The following is a 20,041-nucleotide window of genomic DNA, read 5'->3' on the forward strand; positions in this document are numbered from 1 at the left end:
AGGGAAAGGATGGGACAATAAAAGAAGCAAAGTGATTGACAGAAAAGGGAGGACAAAGAAAGCAAAGGAAAGGTAAGGAAAAGGAAGGGAAGGGAATGGGTGGGACAGCAAGGAAAGGGAACTGAAGGCAAGACATTTGGAAGGAAAAGTAAAGAAAGGAAAAATTAGATGGGTAAGAAAAAGAAAGATAATGAAAGGAAGGGAAGGGAAAAGTCGAAAAAGAAAAGCTTGGAAAGAAAGAGAAGAAGAAAGAAGGAAAGGAAATAAAGACGACAGGTGAGATAAAGAAAAAGACAAAGAGTAGGGGAGGAAGAAGAGAAGGAAAGGAAAAAAGAGAACGGGATATGAAAGAAAGAAAAGAAAGGAAGATAAGGGAAAGGCACGATGGAAAAGATGGCGGAAAAGAAAGGAAAGGAAGAGAAGAAAGAAATACGAATGACCACAAAGGTAAAAATAGCTGAGACACATCATAGGGTAAATATATAATTCTCTCTCTCTCTCTCTCTCTCTCTCTCTCTCTCTCTCTCTCTCTCTCTCTCTCTCTCTCTCTCTCTCTCTCTCTCTCTCTCTCTCCGTCTCTCATTCTCCTGCTCCTCTTTCCTCTCCCTTCCTTTTCTATATCCTCTTTCCTCTTCTTTTTCCTCTCCATCTATTATTCTCTTCCTCAGCATCTCTTCAGTAATCATATTTTTTTTAACATCTTCTTTTCCCTTCTTTCCCTTCTCTTTCTCTTCCTCTTATGTAACTTTTTTGTTCACCTTTCAGAGCATCCTCTTGTCCTCCTCTTCCTCCTCCTCTTGCTCACCTTCCACACCTGTGATCAAGGCATACAGGTGTGTTTTGACCCCCCCATCCCCCCGATACCCCCCTGAGAAACCTAGAGAGGGGGTGTAAGGGTGTATAAAAGCCCTCACCAGCACACCCTCAGCACATTCACTCACACCTCCACCCAGTGAAGTCTCCTTCCTCCTCCTCCTCCTCCTCCCGTCCTTCAGCATGAGGGGTTACCTGTACCTTACCTTCACCCTCGTGGTCCTGGCCGCAGCCTCCACACAGGTAAAGGCCGTGGCACACAAGCGATGCTTTCTGGCATCGTGCCACCAAGTGATGCCCGTAGCGGCAGCAAAACGTGCACGTGTAGTCACACGGTCGATCCGTCTACGAGCATCTTCCTCCGGCATCGTTTTGCTGCGGTTGGCCTCAATTTGTGTGTTTTGGCACATTCTTTGTCAAGAAAACGTCCCTGGACTCCTCTTGGCTTCGAAGAAGAAACGAGTCCTTTTGGCTTCCAAGAAGAAACACCGAGAGCATATTGCCTACTACGAACTTGTCAGGAAATTGAGCCTAGAATATCCGGAGACCCTTCGTGACTTTATGCGGCTGAACAACCGGGAACTGTTGAGGCGTGTAGCACCTCCAATAGAAAACCAGAACAGCAACATGAGAGTCATTGGTGTCCCAGAGGTACTTGTTTTCTCTTGCCATATCACAGAGATGCTACAACATCTCTTGGCCAGCCAACATTACCTAGTCATTTCTCTGTATTTCACTGAAAGTTACAAGACACGTGTCGTGCGTTCGGTGGTGTGTGTGTGTGTGTGTGTGTGTGTGTGTGTGTGTGGCGTCGTCTGCTCCAATATGTTAACAAAGACGCCCGCACTGGTGGCGATTATGCGCATATCCCCTTTTGCTGCCAAAAGATGCACGTACCGGCATCAGTGGCATGAAAATACCAAAGGATGCCGGAAAAATGTTCGCGTGACACGGACTTAAGGAGGGTTAATTAGTGAGCTGCACACCTCGGGTACTGGAAGGCTTGAAAAACTTAGCTACCTGGATTATGGTGTTATTTTTTCTTTTATTTTATTATTTTTTTTTTCTTTTTCGTACTATTTGTTTATTAGTGATACTCTCATTACATAAATTATTATTTTGCAACAAAATTTTGGCAATATAGCAAAGGTTCTGCGACACTATCGTTTTTCAAGCCTGAGTTGACGATAACACCGGAAGTCCTTTGCTATTGAGCACCGGCCACATTTACTTGCAGAATAACTATTTACGTAAGGAGGATTTAATCTTATAACATGATAAAACACCCTCATCACGCCCAATATTTATACACATGTTATATGGACATGCCTTTAATAATGCTTTACATTGCTATGGCAGTGAGTGCAAAATTATCTTTGCAAGTTTGTGTTGAAAAATCGCTAAGTCACTCCCCTGCCCAGGGAAGTTAAGAGAAAATTCTAATTCTGGCGGTGACGGCACCGACGCCCGCTGCGACGGCCACACGATTCTGGAAATATTGTTTGGTTTTCTTTATTTCTTATTCTTTACTTCTGCTCAGTGTTTATGAGTTGTATTTTTCAGTTTTTACCTCCATCTCATGTTTTTCTTTCTTTTTTATCTTGTTTATTTCCTGCTTATATTTTTCCTGTCTTGTTTTTTGTCAAGAGTTTTTGTTTGTACTTTTTTCAGTTGTTGCTTCTCTCTTTATCTTATTTTTCTCTTCTCTCCATCCTTTACTTCCCTTCATCTCCTTCTCCTCCTCTCTTTGTCTTACCTCTCTTCATTTTATTTCCTCATCTCTCTCTTCTCCTTTTCTCCTTCTTCCTCCTCCTCCTCCTCCTCATAACCACGGTCTTCCTCTTCCTCTGTTCCTTCTCTTTCTATTTCTCTTTGTTTTCTTTATCTTTTTCCTTCTCTTTCCTTTTCGTCTCTTATAATATTCTCCTCCCCTTCGTCACCCCCTTCGTCTTTCTTTTTTCTTCTCTTCCTTTTCCTTTTCTCCACCAATACTATTCTCCCCCTTCGTCTCCCCCTTCGTCTCCCCCTTCGCCGCCCCCTTCGTCTCCCCCTTCGTCTCCCCCTTCGCCGCCCCCTTCGTCTCCCCCTTCGCCGCCCCCTTCATCGTCTCCTTCGTTTTTATCTTTTTTTTTCTTGTCTTCTCTTTCCTTTTCTTCACTAATGATACTCTCTCCCTTCGTCAGGCTCAGAAGAAGACCTGCGAGGAACTCAAGGGTCGGTGCGTCAAATATAATAAGTTGGACGAGAAGTGCCTTGGCACCCAAGACTTGACCGCGCACTGCCGAAGCCATAAGAAGATCTGCTGCCTGCCTCCAGGTGAGTACACAACCGACCTTACGATACCTGTCCCTCACACCTGTTGACGTCTCATTAACTCCCTGATTCACGATATTTCTTTTGTTTTCTCAATATTTCCTTTGCCTCTTTTTGTTTTGTTTTTACCTCAGAGTATTCTTTTTTCCTCCTCCTCCTCTATTTCTCCCTCCTCCTCCTCTCCCTTCTTCTGTTTCTTCCCTCGTTTCTTCTCTTCCTATTTTTCTTTTCTTTTTTTCCTATATCTTTTTTTCCTTTTCTCTTTCTAAATCACGATTTTTCTACTTTTCCCCTCGTTTCTTCTTATTTTATTTCTCTTATTTTTTTATTTATCCTCTTCCTTTTCGCTTTCTATACCACGACCTCGCTATACTTTCCCCCCTTTCTTTCTCTTTCCATTTCTCTTACCTTCTTTCCTTTACCTTTTGTTTCCTTTTCTCTTTCCAACTATGATGTCTTGTTATTAACCCCTCCCCATTGTTCCTTCTCTTTCTATTCCTCTTACAATTATTTTCTCTCATCTTTGTTCTCTTCTCTTTCTAACCACGACCTTCCTTCTTTTTCCTCCAATACTTTTCTTTCTATTGTTCTTGCCCTTTTTCTCAATCATTTTCCTTTTCTCTTTGTAACCACATCTCCTGTTCTCCCCCCGTCCTTGTCTCGCCCAGCCCAAGACGCCGCCGTTGCCACTCAACCATGCGCTGCGGGGGTTGGTGCGACAGGTGGTGAGGCAGGTGGAGAGGCAGCAGGTGAGCAGACAGGTGCGCAGGTGGCGGCGGGAGACGAAGCAGGAGCAGAACAGCCAGCAGGGGAAGCAGGAGCAGAACAGCCAGCAGGGGAAGCAGGAGCAGAACAGCCAGCAGGGGAAGCAGGAGCAGAACAGCCAACAGGGGAAGCAGGAGCAGAACAGCCAGCAGGGGAAGCAGGAGCAGAACAGCCAGCAGGGGAAGCAGGAGCAGAACAGCCAACAGGGGAAGCAGGAGCAGAACAGCCAACAGGGGAAGCAGGAGCAGAACAGCCAGCAGGGGAAGCAGGAGCAGAACAGCCAGCAGGGGAAGCAGGAGCAGAACAGCCAGCAGGGGAAGCAGGAGCAGAACAGCCAGCAGGGAAGCAGGAGCAGAACAGCCAGCAGGGAAGCAGGAGCAGAAGAGCCAGCAGGGGAAGTAGGAGCAGAAGCAGAACAGGCAGGAGAACAGGCAGGAGAACAACCAGATGGAGAGCAGCCAGCAGCAGGAGCCGCAGAAGGCGAAGCAGCAGCAGCAGGAGAAGGAGCAGGTCGCCACATTAGGGCAGCAGAGGAAGAAGGACAAGATGATGATGAGGAAGAGTTCGACGAAGAAGAATATGAAGACGAGGAAGAAGATGAAGATGCCGAAGAAGATGTAGAAGAAGAGGAAGAGGAAGAAGAGTTCCCATTGGAAGGAGAGGCAAGCCAAATAGTGTTAAGAAGAGTAAACAAGAATGGAGAAGAAATATTGGATAGCTTGACGCAGAGGAAGGTGAAGAAGAACAAGAACGAGAAGAAGAACAAGAAGAATAAGACGAAGAAGAACAAGACAAACAAGAATGAGAAGAACAAGAAGAATAAGACGAAGAACAACAAGAAGAACAAAGTGAGCAAGAACAAGGGCACGGAGAACAGGGCCACCGCCGAAGGGGAGACTGAATCCAAGGGCCAATGTAAGTAAACAAAGAAAACGGAAGAGAAAGAAAGTGGGATGAGGGTTGACAACGTTCCCATTTTCTTTATTGTTTTACTTTTTTTGAGTTTCTGAATATAAAAAAAGAAAATGGAAGAGAAAGAACGTGAGATGAGGGTTGACTATCTTATTTTCTTTATTCAATTTTAATATTATGATTTTTTTTTATATAAGGATAAAGGATGGTTGAGAAATTCGGACAAGGATTGATATCTTCTCCATTTTCTTGAGTATACCTTTTTCACCCTTTCCTCGTCCTTCCTTTCATCAGCGTGTCGTCTGGGGAAGAAGTGCAAGAAGGCCAATGGTGTGTGCCAGTCTCCGTGGGACAACTGCAAGGGCCAGATCATTGACGGGGCCTGCGATACTGAAGGATGCGTCTGCTGCGCCCGTAAGTCAGACCCGCGTTCCCAAACTCTCTGGGCTCGCACTCCCACACTGGATAAGGCTTTCGTAGAGGTTGTGTTTGTTTTTCCTTGGGTAGTTTTATGAGCCTTGTTGCTTGGTTGCCTCGTCTTCATATTCTTCTTCGTCGAACTCTTCCTCATCATCTTCTTGTTCTTCTTCCTCTGCTGCCCTAATCTGGCGACCTGCTCCTTCTCCTGCTGCTGCTGCTTCACCTTCTGCGGCTCCTGCTGCTGGCTGCTCTCCATCTGGTTGTTCTTCTTCTGCCTGTTCTGCTTCTGCTCCTGCAAGATATAACATTAAACCAGACATCTTCCTTTCCTGGACATCCTTCTTTCCTGGGCCCATATATTCTCAGACCTTTGGGGGCTTACACACCCACATTGGTGAAGGCTTTGTTAGACGTTGTGGGTTTATCCATGGCTAGTTTTAAGAGCCTATAGTATTTCCATTTTATCGTCACTTTGGCCGCTCTTCTGCCACGTCACACTCTCTCTCTCTCTCTCTCTCTCTCTCTCTCTCTCTCTCTCTCTCTCTCTCTCTCTCTCTCTCTCTCAACGTATTTTTCGATCATAAATTCTCTTGTTTTGGCCTTTTGCACGCCAGCCACGAGGTAATAGTCTAGGAGGCTTGGCTTGGCTGCGCGGCGCGGTGTGGGCGGCGCGGTGACGGCAACTGCTTGATAACTTTCCACGAGCCGCCCTGCCACACCGTGTAGGGATGTATACAAACTCATTCTTTTGTCCCCAGAAAACGAATCTCTTGTAGAATTGTAAGGTTATATATAATTAAATGTATACAGAGTGCTTATAACTTATTTAGAAGCAGTTAACTGTAAGCAATATGAGGGAGAGAGAGGGTGGCGGCGATGATGTGGCATATCCGCCACTCCCGCCAGCCACGCCGAAGGTGACTTGACAAAATGGGAAGACTGTGGAGATAGTTTGACAAGGCTCCTGTGCCATGAACGTGAAAACATCCACGAGAACCCGACTAACAGCCCTTGTGGCCAAATAGTGGTTGTGGGAGCCAAGAGTGAGTGGGTACATTTGGTTCCTGATCCGTACCTTCCCTCCCGCAGCCAAGACCAAGAAGAAGAAGAACAAGTGCAAGATCCAGAAGGCGTGCAAGAAGAAGAAGGGCAAGTGCCAGCCCGAACACAAGCGCTGCAAGGGCAAGACCAGCAAGAAGGGATGCAAGGGCAAGAACTGCGTCTGCTGCTACAGTGAGTACAGACACCTTCTTGTTCATTTATGGCACGCAAAGATGAGTTACGAAGAGAATGGCTACCTCGTCCTATTTCGGTAAACAGTATCTACAAGCCTGACACTTTTTACCAGTCTCATTCTGCTACAGTGAGTACAGACACCTTCTTGTTCATTTATGGCACGCAAAGATGAGTTACGAAGAGAATGGCTACCTCGTACTATTTCGGTAAACAGTATCTTCAAGCCTGACACTTTTTACCAGTCTCATTCTCTCATAATGGCGTGAGGCTTGGTTGGCAAGGGCAGGTTCCAAACTCCAAAGCTCAACGGTGCCTCGTATTATTTCGGTAAACAACATCTTTAAACCTGTCTCATCCTCATAGTGTCGTGAGGTTGGGTTGGCAAGGGCAGGTTCCAAGGTCCAGCGGTACCTTGTATTGTATCGGTAAACAGCATCTTGAAGCCAGACAATTCAAACTAGACAAGGCTGAGGAATAACAGACAAAAAGAAGGATAGATAAGAGAAAAGCAAGAGTTACATAATATAAATGACACAAAAATGGATAGAAAGGCAGAAAACTAGACAAGGCTGAGGAATAACAGACAAAAAGAAGGATAGATAAGAGAAAAGCAAGAGTTACATAATAGAAATGACACAAAAATGGATAGAAAGGCAGAAAACTAGACAAGGCTGAGAAAGAACAGCAAAAAAAGATGTATCAAATAATAAGAAAATAGAAATGACTAAAAACGTTAAAAATACAGAAAGCTAGAAAGGACAGACAAAAAGAAGAATAGACAGCGCATAGAAATGAGACACAAAAAATGACTCAAAAAACTTTAAAAAATGGAAAAACGAAAATAAAGGAGCCAGGACCAGTTCACCCCATCAACCCCGCAACCTTCACCTCACACCCGCAGAGAAGAAGAATTGCCAGCAGAGCGACGAATGCGCGAAACTCAGTGGAAAATGCCAGAACAAGAAGAAGACTTGCAGCGGCTCGATCTCCGAAGAGGCCTGCAAGGGCAAGAACTGCGTGTGTTGCATTGGCATTGGTGAGTGTTGCTTGTGGTTGTGTTGCCTTCCTGAGACTGATAAACACACACTTCTTCTTTGTTGTGATACAGAACTAACTGAACTTTATAAGACTTGCAAAGATAATATTTCAGAAGTGGATAGTGTTGTGATTCATATGGTTAGTGTTTCCTCCTTTGCAACACAGTGCTGACTCTATTCTTTCTTATAATATTGGACAGCTTTCTACAGCACTCGCAACACAAGAAGACAAACTAGTTGATATGTATAGATATTGTGTTTCTTCCTGTTTTCCTTCCCATAGAAACATTCAAATGCACTTCTTTGTTTAAACACCGGACAGTAACACACAAAAAAAGCACGCAACACTAAAAGATAGACTGTAAGATATCTTTTGGGAGTTCATAAAGGAGTGTTGCTTGTTGTTTTTCCCTGTTACCTCTCTTTGAACAACAACAGCACAATGCACCTCTTCTAACACCGGACAGTAACACACAAAAAAGCACGCAACACTAAAAGATAGACTGTAAGATATCTTTTGGAAGTTCATAAAGGAGTGTTGCTTATTGTTTTTCCCAGTTACCTCTCTTTGAACAACAACAGCACAATGCACCTCTTTCTTGTAACACTGGACAGTAACACACAAAACACGCCATAATGAAATACAGACTGTGAGTTAATATTGGAGTGTTGTAGGTATTCAGTGTTGCTTTTAGTGTTACCTAATTACAACTCTACACCATAACCTCCCCCTCCCCTTACCCTCACCACCACCACTACAACCATCACCTTTGTCTCACTCCCACAGAGGAACCCGAGGTGTGCGAGCCATCCGAGGAATGCACCAAGGTTGAGGGCCAGTGTCAGAGCAAGGATAGCGAATGTGCTGGTTGGATCATTGAGGAGAAGTGCGCCGGAGATAATTGTGTTTGTTGCATCAGTAAGTGTGACTAAGTTTCTGGTGTTGCAGTTCTTAGAAAGCAAATACAGTTAAAGATTCAGCTAAGGTCAAATTACAGTTTCAAATACATTTTCTTGCTAGATCTTTGAGCAGTAACATACAAAAGTGGATAGATGAGGACACACAAAATTAGATAGATTTGAACATACAAACAAGGTATAGATAGGAGGCAGAGAACTGATGAAAAAAGGGAAAAAAAAATAGGGAGCCAGAAACATTTATATCCCCCTTGCCATCACCACCACCACCACCACCCACAGATGAGCAGGTGGTGTGCGATCAAGCAGATGAGTGTGAGAAGATCAAGGGCGTTTGCCAGAGCAGGTCAAGCGAGTGCGATGGTTGGGCCATTGACAACATGTGCACCGGTGATGACTGTGTGTGTTGCATCGGTAAGTGTTGTCTGACTCTACAGTGTTGCCTTTCGTAGAGATAAAATACTACAGTTACAGATACATTTAAGATCGAATTGGTTTCAAATACAGTTTCTTCTGAGGTCTTTGAGCAGCAACATACAAACCACCACCACCACCACCACCACCACCTTCACATCCCACCACCATCACCACTTTTACCACCACCACCGCCACCTTTGCCTCCCCCCCACAGATGAGCAGGTGGTGTGCGAACAGTCCATGGAGTGTGAGAAGATCCACGGCAAGTGCCAGGACAAGGACAGCGAGTGCCACGGCTGGGCCATCGACAAAGTGTGCGAGGGTGAAAACTGCGTGTGTTGCATCCGTAAGTGTTGCTCAGAATACTGTGTTGCCTTCTTTAGAACAATACTTATACAGTTTTTCATTAGATCTTTGAGCAGCAATATAGCCATACACACAAAGATTCATTAAAACAATACAGGTCAGAGTGAATGAAATATTAAAGTATGCTCTCAGACACAGAATTGATAAAAAAAGAAAAAAATAACGAAACAAGGAGCCAGAACCACAACTAACCTCCACCACCCCTCCCTGCACCCCCCCTATCCTACCACCACCTCCTTGGCCTCACGTGACCCCACAGATGAGGAGCCAGTGTGTGAACAGTCAGTGGAGTGTATGAAGATCAAGGGCCAGTGTCAGGGCAAGAAGGCAGCATGCAACGGCTGGGTCATTGAGAAAGTGTGTGACGGCGAGGACTGTGTGTGTTGCATCGGTAAGTGTTCCTAGTCTCTAGTGTTTTCTTTTTACAGTAAGGGAGGCAGTTCAGGGGCAAACTCAAAGAAGGAGGGTAGGCTAGGAAGTGTACCCTCTTTAGAAAAATGCCAATACACTTGTTCTTTGTTATAATATATAATGTAAAACTGTAAAAGACCTGCAGCTAAGGAAGATAGAAGAGTAGGTATATTTTAGAGGCTGGTAAAGCAGTGATTGATGAGGTCAGTGTTTCTTTCACAGCTGATTCTATTTTTTTCTTATAATGTAATTTTCTTTCAAACAGATGAGACAACAACCACCACAACCGCAGCACCCACCACCACCACAGCACCCGTCACCACCACCACCACAGCACCCACCACCACCACAGCACCCACCACCACCACCACAGCACCCGCCACCACCACCACAACCGTAGCACCCACCACTACCACAACAGCCGCACCAACAACCACCACCACCACCCCCACTCCAACAACCACTACCACTACCCCAGCACCAACCACCACCACCACAACCACCACCACAACCCCCACCACTACCTCTACTAGCACCACTACCACAAGTACCACCACCACCACGACTACCACCACCACCACCACTACTACCACCACTACTTAAAAGTCAGGAGTGTGGTGAGGAGGGGAACAGAGTGTGGCACAGCAGGGTCCTGATGTGCCGTGGCAGGAACGAGAAGCGGACGAGACACATGGATTTATTTTAGAAGTACAAAAGTAAAAAAGAGAAAAAAAGGAATCTATGGCGGAGTATTGTATCTTAAGGACGGATCAGCTGTAGTCTGCATCCCCTCCTTGTTTTCTCCGTTGTTTGTATGGGAGTGTATTTTATTTAAGGCGTATGTTGTTTGATACTTTGATTAGTCTTATTACATACTCTGCACCTTGCTGAGTTTGTTGTTTATTTTATTTTGTATTTATTTATCGTATTGTTTTCTTCTGCCTGTAAAGCTTTGTTGATATTCTGAAATATATTTATTTGCAAATCTGCACTGCATCAATAGTTGTTTTCTTTATTTATATGCATTCCTTTATTTTACATTCATCAAATGGAGAAAATGAGATTATTATTCAGATTTAACACACACACACACACACACACACACACACACACACACACACACACACACACACTGCTTCGGTAGCTCAGTTGGTTAGAGTACTGTGCTGCAAGGCTTTACGATCAGACCGACGGCGGTTCGAGCCCCATTCAGGCCGGATTCTTTCCGTTGACTAGGAGTGGTTACTGTCCTCCCTGGAGCAAGGGGGATGGGGTGTATGGTGTGTGAGGTCCTGGGAGCACCCATAGATCGACTATAATGAGTATGCTTGCTCATGTCGGAGGGTACTTGCTGGCGATTTCGAGTCCAACTCGTGATCAGGACGTGGTGAATTACACAGGCACTGCTGAGGAGTTTATTACAGTTTTTCTCCTTTAAACTCATCTCCTTCGCCTTCCTCCCCTTATCCCTCCTACCATCTCCCTCCCCTCCTTCCCCCTTCGTCTCCCTTCCTCTATCCCTCCTACCATCTCCCTCCCCTCCTTCCCCCTTTGTGTCCCTTCCTCTATCCCTCCTACCATCTCCCTCCCCTCCTTCCCCCTTCGTCTCCCTTCCTCTATCCCTCCTACCATCTCCTCCCCTCCTTCCCCTTCGTCTCCTTCCTCTATCCCTCCTACCATCTCCTCCTCCTTCCCCTTCGTCTCCCTTCCTCTATCCCTCCTACCATCTCCCTCCCCTCCTTCCCCTTCTTCTCCCTTCCTCTATCCCTCCTACCATCTCCTCCCTCCTTCCCCTTCGTCTCCTTCCTCTATCCCTACTACCATCCCCTCCCCTCCTACCCCCATTGCCGCCCTCCCTCCATTTTTCCTCCCCTCCTACCCCCTCCACCTCACTCCATCTACCTCTCCTTCCATCTTCCACCCCTCTTACCCCCTTTCCCTCCCTCCCTCTCTCAGTTACGGTTGACTGAGATCTGGGCAGCATGTGGGTAATCTTTCGCCACGCGGTGGTGGCTTGAAAAATCAGCGTGTTTCTGTGGGATTCGAACCTTGGTCCACGGGCTCACCACACCCGCACTGACCACTGGGCCACCGCCATTATTTTTATCTGCTGTCAGTTCATATATCTTTATATTTATCTACTTAACCATCTGTCTTTATATCTACCAGTTCATATATGTTTTTTTTTATGTATACTTGTAGTTTTACTCATATTTCATTATTTTTTTTCCTTTCGTCTGTTTTTCATCGATATCTATCTACTTACCTATTAATTTGTCTGTACACACCTGGTTTAATCATCTGTATCTTCTTTTCTATGCATATATTCTTATATTGACGTTGCTTAGGTCCGTGATACCCACTATATTTCCTATTATAACATTAACAACTTCAGCTCTCATATGTTTCTCATAGTTTTCTCCTCATGACATGAGAAACTCACCCAAGAAGAGTGAACAACCCCATAAAACTACCTCGTATCGTGTTAAAGCCGCATATTCAAGCCACTAATGTAACTAACCATCGCAGATCTCCCGTTCACCCAAGCGTGGAACTCTGCGGTATTTACTTTGCATGTTTCACTTAACATTCCAAACCAACCCTTTTTCTGCGAGTTTCACTTAACCCTCTCCTCTCGTGCACCATAAGTTTCAATAAGTTTTCTTTTTCCATGTCCGTAGAATCCTTTCTCTGGCCGGCTACAGGGAGTTTATCCGTACGCCAAAGCATTTTGTTTCTCAGTCACTTTACCCACAAAGACTGCACTCATCCTTATAAATAATCTAACATTGGCTTCGTTATTAGTTGTAGTTTTACATGACATAATACAAAAATACAAAACAACAATTTAGAGGTCCATTTATGGACGCAGTATAAAGTAATATTAGAATTTTCCTAGGATTCTTATTCTTCCTTCAGATTTCCGATACGAGAGTTAGCACCATGAGACAGCGTAAAAGTAAAAACTTCCTAAAACAATGAAGAAAGTGCACCTTTTATTTGTTCTTTGCCTCTATTTTTATTCAAAACTAATGATAAATCAGCTTTTTTATCACAATTTGTAAAGCAGAAATCAAGGAAATCTCTCACGAAAAAGAAAAACAACTGTTTTCAATATCTCGTATAGTTTTATTGTGGTGGAATTTAGAAGTAGAAGACTATAAACTGGTGCGCAACTAGTGCGAAAATAAATACATTTGATTTCACATTCTCGTAGCTGTATATCTACCTCAGTGAAAAGGTAAGAAGGGTATATCCCCTGCAGGCCGCATGGCCGCGACGCGGAGCGCGAAAGGTTCAAAGCTCACAGCAGTGAGAGGAAGCGTCTGACTAGTATGCCAGTATGACGGCAGCTGCCTTTGTTTTTGCTGTGCGGTCAAAGCCACGCTAGTGGAGCGGGTGGCTAATAGTTCATTTGAGTGAGGCTGAGGAAATGCGTGTGTGTGATTCACCCACGGCCTGATCATGAGCTGAACTCGTCATTGCCCACAAATGGCCTACCCTTCCGATTAGAGCAAGGCTCATTAGTCTGTCTCTGTGTACTGCCGGGACCTTCACACACCCCATTCCCCATGCTCAAGGGGGACAACAACCGCTTCTTATGAGTGGAAAAATCCCTGGCCTGAGTGGGACCTGAACCTCCGCCTGCCAGACCGTGAAGCCTGGCAGCACAGAGCTTTACCACTGAATTACGGAGCGGTGTGTGTGTGTGTGTGTGTGTGTGTGTGTGTGTGTGTGTGTGTGTGTGTGTGTAATTCACTCACGGGGTGATCACGAACTGGGCTCGCAATTGCCAGCAAGTACCTCCCAACCCGAGCAAGCTCCTTATACTCGATCTCTGGATACTGCCAGGACCTTTAGTGTGTGTGTGTGTGTGTGTGTGTGTGTCATAAAAAAACACTGATAATTGTTCTCAATGCAGTAAAGCATTGAGGCGTCGAGAGAGATAAACAAACGAGGTGAAAGTGATGATGAAGATATACAAGGTGAGGGTGACGAAATTGAAGGTGGAGGGCCTACAGGAGCCTTCGTGGGGTGGGGGGCGAGGGGGAGGGGGCAGCGCCTGAGGGGAAGGGCGGCTCTGAGGTGGGAGGTGATGTTGGGACACTGACGGTTTTGTCACGTGAGGGGGGCGGGGTGGTGGTGAACTTGGAATGGTCGACGACGTTAAGAAACTTCTTAAAGTACTTAAAGATTCCCCTTGTAAGAGCTCAATAAGCGTTAAGCGTAAGGGCTTGTTTGAGTCATCTGAGTTCGTCTCTCTCAAGGGCGGAATTATTTTCGTAGCGCGTCGCTGAACTCTCTCCAGTAATTCAATGTCCGTCCTGTAATTAGGGGACCTGAGCTGTACCGCATACTCGAGGTGGGGTCTTGTCATCGAATCACACAAGTATAACATTGCTTCCGGCGTATTACGGTTGAAGGAAAGGGAAAATAAGGGATGATGAAGAAATGGGAAGGTAGAAGGAAAGATAAAAGAGAACGGGATATAAAAGAAAGAAAAGAAAGGAAGATAAGGGAAAGGCACGATGGAAAAGATGGCGGAAAAGAAAGGAAAGGAAGAGAAGAAAGAAATACGAATGACCACAAAGGTAAAAATAGCTGAGACACATCATAGGGTAAATATATAATTCTCTCTCTCTCTCTCTCTCTCTCTCTCTCTCTCTCTCTCTCTCTCTCTCTCTCTCTCTCTCTCTCTCTCTCTCTCTCTCTCTCTCTCTCTCTCTCTCTCTCCGTCCTTCTTCATTCTCCTGCTCCTCTTTCCTCTCCCTTCCTTTTCTATATCCTCTTTCCTCTTCTTTTTCCTCTCCATCTATTATTCTCTTCCTCAGCATCTCTTCAGTAATCATATTTTTTTTAACATCTTCTTTTCCCTTCTTTCCCTTCTCTTTCTCTTCCTCTTATGTAACTTTTTTGTTCACCTTTCAGAGCATCCTCTTGTCCTCCTCTTCCTCCTCCTCTTGCTCACCTTCCACACCTGTGATCAAGGCATACAGGTGTGTTTTGACCCCCCCTTCCCCCCTATCCCCCCCTGAGAAACCTAGAGAGGGGGTGTAAGGGTGTATAAAAGCCCTCACCAGCACACCCTCAGCACATTCACTCACACCTCCACCCAGTGAAGTCTCCTTCCTCCTCCTCCTCCTCCTCCCGTCCTTCAGCATGAGGGGTTACCTGTACCTTACCTTCACCCTCGTGGTCCTGGCCGCAGCCTCCACACAGGTAAAGGCCGTGGCACACAAGCGATGCTTTCTGGCATCGTGCCACCAAGTGATGCCCGTAGCGGCAGCAAAACGTGCACGTGTAGTCACACGGTCGATCCGTCTACGAGCATCTTCCTCCGGCATCGTTTTGCTGCGGTTGGCCTCAATTTGTGTGTTTTGGCACATTCTTTGTCAAGAAAACGTCCCTGGACTCCTCTTGGCTTCGAAGAAGAGACGAGTCCTTTTGGCTTCGAAGAAGAAACACCGAGAGCATATTGCATATTACGAACTTGTCAGGAAATTGAGCCTAGAATATCCGGAGACCCTTCGTGACTTTATACGGCTGAACAACCGGGAACTGTTGAGGCGTGTAGCACCTCTAATAGAAAACCAGAACAGCAACATGAGAGTCATTGGTGTCCCAGAGGTACTTGTTTTCTCTTGCCATATCACAGAGATGCTACAACATCTCTTGGCCAGCCAACATTACCTAGTCATTTCTCTGTATTTCACTGAAAGTTACAAGACACGTGTCGTGCGTTCGGTGGTGTGTGTGTGTGTGTGTGTGTGTGTGTGTGTGGCGTCGTCTGCTCCAATATGTTAACAAAGACGCCCGCACTGGTGGCGATTATGCGCATATCCCCTTTTGCTGCCAAAAGATGCACGTACCGGCATCAGATGGCATGAAAATACCAAAGGATGCCGGAAAAATGTTCGCGTGACACGGACTTAAGGAGGGTTAATTAGTGAGCTGCACACCTCGGGTACTGGAAGGCTTGAAAAACTTAGCTACCTGGATTATGGTGTTATTTTTTCTTTTATTTTATTATTTTTTTTTCTTTTTCGTACTATTTGTTTATTAGTGATACTCTCATTACATAAATTATTATTTTGCAACAAAATTTTGGCAATATAGCAAAGGTTCTGCGACACTATCGTTTTTCAAGCCTGAGTTGACGATAACACCGGAAGTCCTTTGCTATTGAGCACCGGCCACATTTACTTGCAGAATAACTATTTACGTAAGGAGGATTTAATCTTATAACATGATAAAACACCCTCATCATGCCCAATATTTATACACATGTTATATGGACATGCCTTTAATAATGCTTTACATTGCTATGGCAGTGAGTGCAAAATTATCTTTGCAAGTTTGTGTTGAAAAATCGCTAAGTCACTCCCCTGCCCAGGGAAGTTAAGAGAAAATTCTAATTCTGGCGGTGACGGCACCGACGCCCGCTGCGACGGCCACACGATTCTGGAAATATTGTTTGGTTTTCTTTATTTCTTATTCTTTACTTTTGCTCAGTGTTTATGAGTTGTATTTTTCAGTTTTTACCTCCATCTCATGTTTTCTTTCTTTTTTATCTTGTTTATTTCCTGCTTATATTTTTCCTGTCTTGTTTTTTGTCAAGAGTTTTTGTTTGTACTTTTTTCAGTTGTTGCTTCTCTCTTTATCTTATTTTTCTCTTCTCTCCATCCTTTACTTCCCTTCATCTCCTTCTCCTCTTCTCTTTGTCTTACCTCTCTTCATTTTATTTCCTCATCTCTCTCTTCTCCTTTTCTCCTTCTTCCTCCTCCTCCTCCTCCTCATAACCACGGTCTTCCTCTTCCTCTGTTCCTTCTCTTTCTATTTCTCTTTGTTTTCTTTATCTTTTTCCTTCTCTTTCCTTTTCGTCTCTTATAATATTCCCCTCACCTTCGTCACCCCCTTCGTCTTTCTTTTTCTTCTTCTTCCTTTTCTCCACCAATACTATTCTCCCCCTTCGTCTCCCCTTTCGTCTCCCCCTTCGCCGCCCCCTTCGTCTCCCCCTTCGTCTCCCCTTTCGTCTCCCCCTTCGCCGCCCCCTTCGTCTCCCCCTTCGCCGCCCCCTTCATCGTCTCCTTCGTTTTTATCTTTTTTTTTCTTGTCTTCTCTTTCCTTTTCTTCACTAATGATACTCTCTCCCTTCGTCAGGCTCAGAAGAAGACCTGCGAGGAACTCAAGGGTCGGTGCGTCAAATATAATAAGTTGGACGAGAAGTGCCTTGGCACCCAAGACTTGACCGCGCACTGCCGAAGCCATAAGAAGATCTGCTGCCTGCCTCCATGTGAGTACACAACCGACCTTACGATACCTGTCCCTCACACCTGTTGACGTCTCATTAACTCCCTGATTCACGATATTTCTTTTGTTTTCAAATTATTTCCTTTGCCTCTTTTTGTTTTGTTTTTACCTCAGAGTATTCTTTTTTCCTCCTCCTCCTCTATTTCTCCCTCCTCCTCCTCTCCCTTCTTCTGTTTCTTCCCTCGTTTCTTCTCTTCCTATTTTTCTTTTCTTTTTTTCCTATATCTTTTTTTCGTTTTCTCTTTCTAAATCACGATTTTTCTACTTTTCCCCTCGTTTCTTCTTATTTTATTTCTCTTATTTTTTTTTATTTATCCTCTTCCTTTTCGCTTTCTATACCACGACCTCGCTATACTTTCCCCCCTTTCTTTCTCTTTCCATTTCTCTTACCTTCTTTCCTTTACCTTCTGTTTCCTTTTCTCTTTCCAACTATGATGTCTTGTTATTCACCCTTCCCCATTGTTCCTTCTCTTTCTATTCCTCTTACAATTATTTTCTCTCATCTTTGTTCTCTTCTCTTTCTAACCACGATCTTCCTTCTTTTTCCTAAAATACTTTTCTTTCTATTGTTCTTGCCCTTTTTCTCAATCATTTTCCTTTTCTCTTTGTAACCACATCTCCTGTTCTCCCCCCGTCCTTGTCTCGCCCAGCCCAAGACGCCGCCGTTGCCACTCAACCATGCGCTGCGGGGGTTGGTGCGACAGGTGGTGAGGCAGGTGGAGAGGCAGCAGGTGAGCAGACAGGTGCGCAGGTGGCGGCGGGAGACGAAGCAGGAGCAGAACAGCCAACAGGGGAAGCAGGAGCAGAACAGCCAGCAGGGGAAGCAGGAGCAGAACAGCCAGCAGGGGAAGCAGGAGCAGAACAGCCAGCAGGGGAAGCAGGAGCAGAACAGCCAGCAGGGGAAGCAGGAGCAGAACAGCCAGCAGGGGAAGCAGGAGCAGAACAGCCAGCAGGGGAAGCAGGAGAACAGCCAGCAGGGGAAGCAGGAGCAGAACAGCCAGCAGGGGAAGCAGGAGCAGAACAGCCAGCAGGGGAAGTAGGAGCAGAAGCAGAACAGGCAGGAGAACAGGCAGGAGAACAACCAGATGGAGAGCAGCCAGCAGCAGGAGCCGCAGAAGGCGAAGCAGCAGCAGCAGGAGAAGGAGCAGGTCGCCACATTAGGGCAGCAGAGGAAGAAGGACAAGATGATGATGAGGAAGAGTTCGACGAAGAAGAATATGAAGACGAGGAAGAAGATGAAGATGCCGAAGAAGACGTAGAAGAAGAGGAAGAGGAAGAAGAGTTCCCATTGGAAGGAGAGGCAAGCCAAATAGTGTTAAGAAGAGTAAACAAGAATGGAGAAGAAATATTGGATAGCTTGACGCAGAGGAAGGTGAAGAAGAACAAGAACGAGAAGAAGAACAAGAAGAATAAGACGAAGAAGAACAAGACAAACAAGAATGAGAAGAACAAGAAGAATAAGACGAAGAACAACAAGAAGAACAAAGTGAGCAAGAACAAGGGCACGGAGAACAGGGCCACCGCCGAAGGGGAGACTGAATCCAAGGGCCAATGTAAGTAAACAAAGAAAACGGAAGAGAAAGAAAGTGGGATGAGGGGTGACAACGTTCCCATTTTCTTTATTGTTTTACTTTTTTAGAGTTTCTGAATATAAAAAGAAAATGGAAGAGAAAGAACGTGAGATGAGGGTTGACTATCTTATTTTCTTTATTCAATTTTAATATTATGATTTTTTTTTATATAAGGATAAAGGATGGTTGAGAAATTCGGACAAGGGTTGATATCTTCTCCATTTTCTTGAGTATACCTTTTTACACCCTTTCCTCGTCCTTCCTTTCATCAGCGTGTCGTCTTGGCAAGAAGTGCAAGAAGGCCAATGGTGTGTGCCAGTCTCCGTGGGACAACTGCAAGGGCCAGATCATTGACGGGGCCTGCGATACTGAAGGATGCGTCTGCTGCGCCCGTAAGTCAGACCCGCGTTCCCAAACTCTCTGGGCTCGCACTCCCACACTGGATAAGGCTTTCGTAGAGGTTGTGTTTGTTTTTCCTTGGGTAGTTTTATGAGCCTTGTTGCTTGGTTGCCTCGTCTTCATATTCTTCTTCGTCGAACTCTTCCTCATCATCTTCTTGTTCTTCTTCCTCTGCTGCCCTAATGTGGCGACCTGCTCCTTCTCCTGCTGCTGCTGCTTCACCTTCTGCGCCTCCTGCTGCTGGCTGCTCTCCATCTGCTTGTTCTCCTTCTGCCTGTTCTGCTTCTGCTCCTGCAAGATATAACATTAAACCAGACATCTTCCTTTCCTGGACATCCTTCTTTCCTGGGCCCATATATTCTCAGACCTTTGGGGGCCTACACACCCACATTGGTGAAGGCTTTCTTAGACGTTGTGGGTTTATCCATGGCTAGTTTTAAGAGCCTATAGTATTTCCATTTTATCGTCACTTTGGCCGCTCTTCTGCCACGTCACACACTCTCTCTCTCTCTCTCTCTCTCTCTCTCTCTCTCTCTCTCTCTCTCTCTCTCTCAACGTATTTTTCGATCATAAATTCTCTTGTTTTGGCCTTTTGCACGCCAGCCACGAGGTAATAGTCTAGGAGGCTTGGCTTGGCTGCGCGGCGCGGTGTGAGCGGCGCGGTGACGGCAACTGCTTGATAACTTTCCACGAGCCGCTCTGCCACACCGTGTAGGGATGTATACAAACTCATTCTTTTGTCCCCAGAAAACGAATCTTTTGTAGAATTATATGGTTGTATATAATTAAATGTATACAGAGTGTTTATAACTTATTTAGAAGCAGTTAACTGTAAGCAATATGAGGGAGAGAGAGGGTGGCGGCGATGATGTGGCATATCCGCCACTCCCGCCAGCCACGCCGAAGGTGACTTGACAAAATGGGAAGACTGTGGAGATAGTTTGACAAGGCTCCTGTGCCATGAACGTGAAAACATCCACGAGAACCCGACTAACAGCCCTTGTGGCCAAATAGTGGTTGTGGGAGCCAAGAGTGAGTGGGTACATTTGGTTCCTGATCCGCACCTTCCCTCCCGCAGCCAAGACCAAGAAGAAGAAGAACAAGTGCAAGATCCAGAAGGCGTGCAAGAAGAAGAAGGGCAAGTGCCAGCCC

The 20,041-nt window shown here is 45.4% G+C and overlaps 1 protein-coding gene across 1 annotated transcript in view; it reads left to right on the forward strand.

Annotated features, from left to right (window-relative positions):
- The window catches only part of LOC126981637 (cell death abnormality protein 1-like), an 83,494-nt gene that overhangs the window by 14,311 nt on the left and 49,142 nt on the right, over positions 1 to 20,041 (forward strand). The window contains exons 11-12 of the mRNA XM_050833074.1: positions 9,046 to 9,177; positions 9,457 to 9,588. Coding sequence (XP_050689031.1) covers positions 9,046 to 9,177; positions 9,457 to 9,588 — 264 coding nt within the window. The remainder of the gene's footprint in view (positions 1 to 9,045; positions 9,178 to 9,456; positions 9,589 to 20,041) is intronic.

This window comes from Eriocheir sinensis, chromosome 49 (genome assembly GCF_024679095.1).
Source record: "Eriocheir sinensis breed Jianghai 21 chromosome 49, ASM2467909v1, whole genome shotgun sequence".
Taxonomy (NCBI): domain Eukaryota; kingdom Metazoa; phylum Arthropoda; class Malacostraca; order Decapoda; family Varunidae; genus Eriocheir; species Eriocheir sinensis.